The sequence below is a fragment of the Temnothorax curvispinosus genome, unplaced genomic scaffold (genome assembly GCF_003070985.1).
Source record: "Temnothorax curvispinosus isolate PA1 unplaced genomic scaffold, ASM307098v1 QBEX01014594.1, whole genome shotgun sequence".
Classification (NCBI taxonomy): domain Eukaryota; kingdom Metazoa; phylum Arthropoda; class Insecta; order Hymenoptera; family Formicidae; genus Temnothorax; species Temnothorax curvispinosus.
Genome location: NW_020224374.1, coordinates 136,229 through 146,986, shown reverse-complemented (window position 1 = coordinate 146,986; position 10,758 = coordinate 136,229). Strand labels below are relative to the sequence as shown.

General features: G+C 36.5%; 1 protein-coding gene across 1 annotated transcript; it reads left to right on the top strand.

Annotated features, from left to right (window-relative positions):
* Window positions 1–2,161: 2,161 nt before the first annotated feature.
* Window positions 2,162–10,012, top strand: LOC112464796. Its single transcript, XM_025032003.1, is given in 7 exon segments — window positions 2,162–3,408; window positions 4,317–4,757; window positions 4,861–4,963; window positions 6,421–6,836; window positions 8,103–8,106; window positions 8,691–9,112; window positions 9,627–10,012. Coding segments are annotated over 7 exon segments (1,983 nt in total). The 5' UTR covers window positions 2,162–3,024; the 3' UTR covers window positions 9,840–10,012.
* The last annotated feature ends 746 nt before the right edge of the window (window positions 10,013–10,758 follow it).

Below are 10,758 nucleotides of genomic sequence, written 5' to 3'. Positions count from 1 at the left end.
TTAAAAACGAAAATATCTTGCAACACAATGTCGATACTCACTTGTTCCTTTCCTTTTAATAGGTTATCAATTTTTTCCTCAAAAATGTTGAGAAAATCTTTATATTCGCTAATGGTTTTTTGTAAATTTATATTTGCCTCCTCCAATTTTTGAATTTTATTCTTTATTTTTTTATTAATTCAAAAGGCTAACAAACAATTTGCTTGAATTGTTTGAAGATATCAACTTTTCATATCATTTATGCTAAAGAACATCCAACTGGCATATCGTATAAAAGCGAATGAGTTATAAATGCTAAAAAAAATCATTTATTTATGCGAAGGAATATATTGATTGGGAATATATATTATATAAACATTCTTATTTCAAGTATAGAAATATATTTCACATGATTATAAAACTATTAATTTTAAAGTTTTTGTTAAATTTGTAAATCCTGAAATGAATGAATATTTATGTCAAATCATATAAATCGAACCATTTGTTGATTTGTACAGGTACATACATAGTTTTTTAAACAGTACATTGCGATAAGAAGCATCGCGGAAATTCTACCGTGACAGGAAGTAGCGACGATTCTAAATGCGGTACTCGAAAATTGGAGGTTATCGCGTGACTTTTATTCGGAAGATTTTTTTCTCATGCAACATTATTCCATAAAAATCGGAATAATATTCCAAGCGAGGTAATCTTCGAAGTATCATGTTCTGTATAGCTGTAATCATTTCTGCATGAAGATATATCACATATGTAGAACGTGTGCGGAATTGTTCTTCAACGATATTTTCTAATTAGAAATCATAAACACGCGATAAAGGCTACATTTGAATGAGACAGTGGACGGGAATTTATTTGAAATTATAATTCGTCTGCGGAAAGTAATATAAAATAAAATTATACTTTGTTTATTACCTACTGCGGCGTCTACTTTTCATATAATATGTTTGTTAAGAATTAGTCAAGAGAATTAATTGCGATAAAACACTTTGAAGCCCTACACTGAGAAATTTGTTAATCCGAAAAAATATTTAGTTTGATACGTGCAACTAAACATTTTAGTAAGTTTAACTAAACATTATATAGTTGAATTAATTAATTTTTGATTAAAAAATTTTGACGGTTGACTAGAATGCACTATATACCTTTTTTTAGTGCAACTTAATAATTGTTGAAACAACTAATGTTTAGTTGCACGTATTAAACTAAATATTTTTTCGGATTAATAAATTCTTCTTCTCAGTGTACCGACAGAGCAAATATAAATTATTTTCTTGTTTGCTTTCTCGTACATTCGTTCTTAGTCGCGTCGATTTTACAACTATGTAATAAGATTCAGGCAATGTCCTGTCGCATTTGTTAGAAAAAAAAATCATGAAAAAGATGACTCAGTCAGTCACACAATTAGTTATATTTTTTCTTCAGAAAACAAACGCGTCGAAATGCTGCTAGATTTTTGTACCGTATTTTCGTGCGCTGGGCTCGGTCGTGAAGCAGGCAGGGTAGAACCCGGTGGAACTTAAACGATCATGAAACTTTGTTATAGGCACGAACGCACGCAAGCATGCATGCACGCGAGCGGGCACGCACGCACGCACGCATGCACGCACGCACGGCACGCACGCGACCACGCACGCGGGAATTGTCGGGTCGCGTTGGCCTGTACAGCGGTTGAATATATGCACGCGAGCACGCACGTAAGCACTTGCACGCATGCACATTCAGCTTCGCTTTAATGCGAGCCTACCGTGCCGCGGAACGACTTTTGCCTTTCGATCCAACGCTACCCGCGCTGCTTTCTTACACGAGAAATAACGTCTCGTAGACTAGATTGTGAAAATAAACGTATAACGATGATAACGATGGGAGCTCTCATTACGACTCCGGAGTATTTACAACTTTCCAGATTTTGCTCCTTTTTGAAGAAATTTTCATGATTATTTGCCTTTATATCGCGAGAAAAATTCTTTAATCATAAGAATGGCATAATAAATTAAATTTTGGAGACGTTATTATCCGTCTTAGTTACGCAGTAATTTTCCTTTCACTTTCGCGAACGTTAAAGCGTAAATGTCAAGTTGTATAAATTAATCGTCGAAGATAATATTAGAATTTTAATAATTATAAATTATAATATTCCTATGTTGTGATGAGAGGATGAGTTTATTGGACATTTTGATAATTATTATGATTTACGTGTGAATAAAATAGAAACAAAAAGTAGTTTCAACCATTATCTGCTATTTTATTTTCAATGCAGGAAATGCAGTTGAACGCTTACGGATCTATTCTAAAGCTATTTTAGACTAGAATCTAGGATTCGTGTCAGAATTTATAATAGAATTTTATTTATATCTTCATGTAACACATGCCATGTAACGTGAAAAAAACATTCGAGGAAACACGCACACATAAAATATATATCAAAATAATACGATAAAGTAAATCACAAGAAATATACTCATAAAATTTGTAATTTTAAAATACTAAAACTTATAATTTTATATTAGATAAATCATAATTAATAAATACTCGAAGATTATTGTGCATGGCATGTATATCAAAATACCCTGTGATTTTATCGAGTAATAGATATACGTATTGCGGCGATATATTCAAGGTAGTAAGATATTCGTATTGCATACGAATGTTCTACTGGTCGAGATGCATATAATTATTTATTCCGTTACGATGTAAATAGAGCGACTGTGGATGTGGGGCGTGTGTGTGGAGACATGAGGCTCACATCCACGCATAAAAATAGATTTAAGTTAAGGTTTTTTTAGGTTATTTCTTCCGGCTGGAAGAATTTAGTGCCTTCAAGCCTTTAAGTTAAGTTAAGTAGAGAGTAAGATTAGGTTTTAAGTTTTGTAAAAAATGTAAAGAGAAAAAATTGTAACCTCAAGAGGATAAAAAAATCTACTACTGTTACTATTATATTTATTCCGTTACGACAAGACGTGACGTTGCTGGATTATGGAACGCTGAAGCGTTTGAATTTGGCGCGCTTATACTCCACGGACGGCCATGCTGCTCGTGGTTGCTCTCCCGACTCCGGCGATGTTTGTGCGTGCCTGGCACGATTGCGGTGGTCCCACTTCCCACTGTCGCGCTCGCTGGCGCTCGCCGTCTCCGTTGTCGCGTGAGAAGGCCCGCGGACACCACCGCACGGTGCGACAGCGTCCCGACAATACGAGAGAGAGCGTGCCCCGTCCGATCGTGCCGCGCGACATGTCAAGTCAAATATGTCTAAAGTGGAACAGTTTTCTCAGCAATATCGCGACCAGCTTCGAGAGCCTGTGGGAGGAAGAGGGCCTGGTGGACGTGACACTCGCGAGTGACGGCCAGTGCCTCACGGCGCACAAGGTGATACTCTCGGCCAGCAGTCCCTTCTTCAAGAAGGTCTTCCAGGTAAGTTTCTCAGTCAAGGTCGTCCGCGTGATCGACCCCGCGAATCCCGCGTACGACGAGATCCTCGGTCACTAGTCGGACGCGTCCACGTCGCTCGTCCGAGGCCCGTTCTCGCGTCGCACGCGTCTTGTCATGCCCCTCGACGACAGGCGGGCGAAACGATTGCGTTTGACAGCTGTCGCGTAGCCTCCGGAGCGCTCTCGCATCGAGGTTAGAGGATCACCGCGACTATTATCGAGAAAATCCTAACGATTGTTGACTGCACGAGGCTACTAGTTGTTTGGCTCTTTCTCGCTTATCTCGATTTTTGTCGGTATTATGTCTCTTCCTTTTCCATTTCTCAGATGATAGATCATTCTCTGACAGGCTGTCGATAGTTGAACTCGCTGCAGTACAAAATGCTAATTTTAGCATTTAAGCATGAGTTTTATTTATATTTCGTTTTTCCTTTGAAATGATGATAATTAATGATAAAAGTAGCTCTAAATAAAGAACTAATCAATTATTGTACGTACGATAAAAACGAATGATTCTTGAGTATTTACTAACTGTAATTTATCCAAGATAAAATTATAAGTTTTTATACTTTACTTATATTAGAAATTTGATTAGTATTCCTCCTTTATTATTATTATTATTATTATTATTATTATTATTTGCTGTCACTATAAATAATACTCTGAACGTAATTTCTAAAACGACACATTTATCTTGGAAAATTGCTTACAATAAAATTAAAATAGTTAATTAAATTGAAAGTAAGAAGAGAAGCAGATGGCTCATTGGTTAAAATGTTTAAAGAAGTGACAATTTTGATATGCGCGAATACTTACGATCAATTAATTAATGATATAGATTAATGATTTGAATAATATAGCCTGACAGTTTTATTCTCTTTCATTTTCTAGACAAACCCGTGTCAGCATCCGGTTATAATACTTCAGGATGTACACTTCAGCGAGTTGGAGGCACTATTAATATTTATTTACAAAGGGGAGGTAAATATTGAGCAAAAGAATTTACCAGCACTCTTAAAAGCAGCAGAGACATTACAAATTCGGGGCTTGTCTGGCGGAGACATCTTTGCAAAGGAATCCTACAAACGACTGGCTGAATTAGAACAGGCTGTGGCCGAAGATGCGTCGCTGAGCAAGGAGGAGACACCTAAAAAGAAACAGAAAGTTAGCAAACAACAGAACAACTCAATTTTGGAGAAAGCGCTAACACCTAGAATATCTCAGTCGGAAAATACAAACGAATCCGCTGCCAGCGATCAAAGCGGGAAAGATGGAGAGTACATGTTGCCTGAAACATTACCTAATCCAGTATATCATCGTTTGGAGATGAAAGTTAGTTCAGAAGATAGAAAATTGTGATAGGGATGATAAAATAATTGCGTGTAACATACAATTATGTATATGAAATACAGCATTTAATCCAAATGTATTTCAGATAGAGCCATTGGAAATGACGGTAGACGATCTCCAGAAACGATCTCCTTTAGATAAGGATCCAACAGAAAGGCTAGACACAGGACAAGCGGATGGGAACCAAGGTTAGTATCATACATACCGATCAAATCTTTCTTATTTTATGCTATTTAGTACACGTTACAGGACATATGTATAAATAGCCAGCTCTTGTACATTATATTTTATGTTTTTCTGTGTTAGAAAATCATGTATGACATTAAATGACACACCAAGTCTTTTCTTTTTGCATTTTCACTGCTATATTGTTGCTAATGTCTTGGTTTTATATTAAGTACAAATCCATTTAATTAGCTATTTAGAGATATGACTTAAACACATAAAAACATATCTGTATTTACGAGACACCATACCTTGTAGTTTTTTAAGTATTTTTATAGTTTTTTAATTGTATTTGAAAATGACTTCTTTTACTTATAATTTAATCAATAATCATAGATTATTATTCGTTGCAACATTTGAATTTCCAACATTAATTTTGTAAATTACACTCTAGTATCTTATAATATATTAGCACTAAAAATATCAAATTTAAATATTCCATTATTGAAAGAAAGTAACTTGTTCTTAATAATTTCTTGAATTTGCAAATTATTAGCACATTTAATACGTAGATTGTCATTTTTATTAGTAATTGAACGTATCAAGTTTGACAAATATACGAGCTATTATTATTATTAATCTATTTGGAAAATAGTTTTGTTAAAGTAATAAATTTTACTTTATTGTGGATACAATTTGCTTTTACGGGAACCGGATATCAGATAACACTAGCATATATTGTTCTTTAAAATGTCGTTTTCATTATCGCATATAATATATAGTTAATATTACCACATGCACAAATGCTGTATACAATTGTATACACAGATTCGCTGTCTTTGCATATGCCGGCGGCTACTGTAGTATCAAAGCTTTTTCTTTGGTACCGCAGATAGTAGCTTTTTCGAATATTCTGTTCGCTTTCGCATATGTTCTGTTCTGCTCGTTTTGGCGCGCCACGTTTTCTTTATTTGCTGTGCTGCAAGGGCTCCGTGTGTGAGAGGTAGAGACAAAGATTGCGTGCACGAGTAAAGAGAACTCTATCGAAAAGACAATGAGAGCGACGTAATTGGTGCAAAATGGTAAATGTCCTCGTGGCTCGTTGCGTTACAGCAAAAGTATTTCGCGGAATATTTCATACGGAAGTATATCGTTAGCTTCATCCCGAAACGCGATTGATTTGTAATAACTGTAATTCGTGCAAAAAAAACTGACAGTAAAATCATTGCGACTTTAATTTCTGCAATTCGGAAAGATTTTAAAGAGAATGAGGCCGGTTTCGGCGTCACGCTTCGATCGGCGGTGCACAACCGTATGTGCGTGCATGCGTGAGCAGCGCATACGTGAGATGGAAGATGCGTGATCGGTCCTTCATTATAGCCTTTAATGTACCCTCGCTCGCATTTTCTTTATTGTGCGCGTAATTCACGTGTGTGGGGCAGCCCGTGTCTAAAGCGCGCTGTGCTGATATGTGTGGCAGGGTCTGGGAACAGCCCTGCTGAAGACATTTCCGGTTTATCTGGCTTGTCCGGGCTAAGTGGATTCTCGGACGTCAAACCGCTGCTTTACTCGTATCAGCATCTACCTTACGCCGATCTCTTGCCAAGCCCGGACATAATCTCGACCTGGGCGTCGTCCCGGCCGATGGATCACTTGGCCTGCGACCTCATGAAGATCCTCTTTACACCGGAAGAGAGGATTCTCTGCAACGTCAATGGCAAGATGGGCAAGCAGCAGTTCGATAGCAACAAGATACACTTAATTCGGGAGGTCCTGTTGCACTTTAGCGGCATAGCGCCTAACAGCGTCGAGTGGGAGGAGGCTTGGAAGAATTGCGTAACAAAAATTGACACTAGTAATAGGGGCTTGAAAAGGTATTTGTTTCAGAGACGCTCGGTCTACACCCAATGACTAGGGCGTTTTAGGTCAGGGGTCAAACGGAAACGTTTCCACTGGCTGGAATAGGATCGTTCTTTTAAGCCCGTCACCCCGGTTCCCACACAAGCGTCGTAGGACGACTCGTTCCTCGCTTGTTCCTCTTTGGTATGAGCTTTCGCGCTTTATATTTAGGACATTGTATAAAAAAAAAAACAATTGATGTAAGTAGACAGTAAGATTCACGCGCGTAGCATGTAGCCAGGGGAAGAAGAGATGATCAGTCGGCGTGATTAAAATCGTGGAGTTAACGTGCAATAGGTTTGGAACGTGCGCTTTCCGATCCGCGGTTTCTAGGCTGTAGATTTCGAGGTGACAGGGTGACTAGGAAGAGCATTGTAGACGCGATCGAATTATTTATACGCTTCAGGTTCGCCGCTCGGCGTGATGAGTGGCGAACGATCGAATAATTCTAAGCCTTCCTCGTAGTTTCTTTCTAATTTCCACTTTTATTAAGGAAAATTCCGAGGTAATTCGTTTGATCTCTCTTCCCATCCTCTCTTCACACTCGCACCCCGCGTGTTTACAGAATCTCCCCCGCTTCTCTTTCACGACGCGTTCACGTGTAAAGTCGATCATTCATTCGCCTATGTACCTTTGTTTCACGTATAGCACCTTGAAATAACATTCCTTCTTACTCTTTAGTTACGGCTCATGCGAGAATTCGCTTTTACGGTAAAACGCGGTACGATATTATTAAAAAGTTGGCGTATGTCAGAGAGACACGCGAGCCTCTCTTTCTCTTTCGCACTCGAATATACACATCACGTACTCGCTCACACACATTATTAACACACGGACAAGATGCGCGTGTATATGTATATATATATATATATATGCGTTCGTTATGCGGAAATGTGCGGTATATACACGGGCGTGCGTATGCGGTACGCGTATCTAGTTAGAGGTATACGTATGATATATGTATGTACATATGTGTACGAGGATACGTTTCGGTCGTGTTGATCACATGCGTGCGTGAACGTGCTGCACGACCACGGCAGCTCTATGTACACTTAAAGAAGAAAAGGAAATCCGTAGTTCTTACGACAGGAATAGTGATTTAAGACACTTGCTTGTAGAGTATTTAAATCACAGCAGAGGGTCGCTCAGCATGCGCCACGAACTATTAGGGTATACGTTGCGAATCAACGTGCGATTTCTATCGCGCGTCCCATTCTCGAGACCCGCGCGAAAGTGTTCTTTGATCTCCGTTTACTTGTAAAGTCGTGTCGATTTTTTTTCTCTCGTTTGCGCGGTACGAGCGTTGATCATTGGAGCACACCGACAGCTTCGAAGCGATATTATTTAAATCAATATTATTGTAGACAAGACAAACGACTGGTCGCAAATAAACATATTTTACATTTTTAATTGTCTCTTTATTTCTGATATATTTATCGTATTTCTTTGCTCATTGCATATCTATATGTACAAAAATCTACGAACGTTGCTTTTTACATACAGTACTTACTTATAAAGTAACTTTTTGGATCTTTTTGCAAATAAACTTAAATATTTCCCATGTATTTTACATTATAAATATTATTTCACTATAAATAAAGTAGAATAACGTAATATAATTAATGCAAATAAATGGTATTATTCAAAGCGGGAAAAATAGATTATGCGTCATATAAATACTATTTCTCTATTTTTGTATTGTAAGTAGAAAAGCATGAAGTCAAGAAATTATCGAAGGAAGGGGGGGAAATTATACTATTATATCACTGATTATTGTGTCCAACTTTTAATTTACGCATCAAATTCCACTTATGAAGAAGCAATTCAACGGTACACTGGAATTCTTTACAGGATCGTCAAAGCCGATTGTGACAGTAATAGCCGAAGCTCGCCATACTTCTCCAGATCCCCAAACGCACAGGAGAGATTCCCTCGCAGTTGAACGGAGCTCCTTGTGGAATATCTCGAAAATATTGGAGGACTCATCATCTGACTTACCAAATTATTCTCGTGCCGAACAAATGTTAGAGCAACCGGAGTCCTCGAATTTCCTGAGGTACAATCCTGGAGTTTCGCAATCTAGTTTTCCCGCGTTTGTCGAGTCTTACAGTACAGATTTATCGGACGAGACTATAAAAGGTGGCCCAGCAGCATATCCACCGTTTCCTTGCCCTTTTTGCGACAGGGCATATACGAGTTGGGGCTTCCGCAGAAGGCACATAAAAGCTGTTCATACTATTTCATCGTCTCTTAATTGCAAATGGTGTTTACAAGTGAGTGCGTGAAGTTCTTTGATCTGTTTTGAGATAAAAAGCAAATGAATTAAATTATATGTTTGTTATTTAACAATTAAAGTACTTCAAATCGACCGTAACTGGCAATATATAACGTCTTTTTTGATATGACCGGTGGTCGAATTGGCACGACACCCGCACGGTATACGGGAGGTTCCAGATTCGAACCCTGGCTGGGGTAATATTTTTTCGCAGTAAAATAAAATTATTTAATTCAGAAATTACATCATCCGATCAAAAGCGTTGGTCGAAATTAATAATGTCTTGACGATTAATCCGAAAAAAGTGCTGTGTGAATCCGACAAAGCGAGTTGGCTCATGGTTTTTTCAATGGTCATATCGAAAAAGACGTTATATATTGCCAGTTACGGTCGATTTAAAGTACTTTAATTGTTATTCTATTCACTGGCGAAAGAAATTTAATATTCTGTTTGTTATTTAAATTTATATAACGGGTAATTATTTTATTTTTACAATCATTCTATACACGTAGGTTCTCCCTACACACGCAGCTTGGAGACGGCATGTGATATCAGCTCATAATCTATCAGCCAGTGACGCACACAATGGTCTTTTAATTTTGGAAGAAGCGCATATGGTCCTACAAATAGCGCGTCCTACCAGATTGGATACATTGGTTAACATAATTAAGCAAAGTTCGCAACAAAACTGTGGTCATGATGGCACTCAACCAGATAAAGATTAGGTAATAGTTATTAGTTACAGTTTTATATATCAAGGCTTATCTACACACCTAATCTTTTAATAAAATTTATATTGGTGATGACACTCTTGATGACACCGTTGTGTTCAAAACAAATGCAAATTATTTTTTTATATTTAAAAATTATATATAGTTAAATAAATATATGAAATAAATTTTAAATATATGAATATTATACATATTATAATATAAAAATATATATATATGTTAATTTTTGAGATTTTAATATATTTTATCTATGAATTATGAATAAGATGTAAATTATATTATTTATTATGTTTTTTATTGGGCTGTCAGTAACTTGTCTTCAGCAATTTCATCAAAAATAATAATTTGAATATTGTTTATAACATTGAATGTAAAAAAATATGGCGAAATAAGAGCCTTGGCACATAGAAAAACTTAAGCAGTAAAACGTTAGCGGTAAGAAAATCAACAGTTTGGATTTGCTACGTTATTGCTTTAAGTTCTTGACTGATTTGTTTATTGCTTAAGTTTTTTGTGTGCCATGGCTCTAATATAAATATGTTCATATATGAACTACTGTGATGGATAAATACACACGTTACCAAACATTTTTAAAGATTGTTTGAAAATGTTTAGTAACATAATGTCTGCTTTTTTTATTTTAGACGTTTTATATTTAAGAAATGCTATGTATGGCCAGTATGCATATCTACATATATTAAATTTAAATTTTACAATATAATGACTTATGAATAAAATATGGTTTCTCGTATTGTGTGTACTTTGTTATTTATTGAAAATTATAATTTATGATAACAATTATAATAATTTCAGAAATTTTACAAAGAGAATCAATGATATTTATATTGATTGAAGCAGATTTTTATGAATTAACTTGTACACACTTATTACTGTAATTTCTTAGCAATCAGAC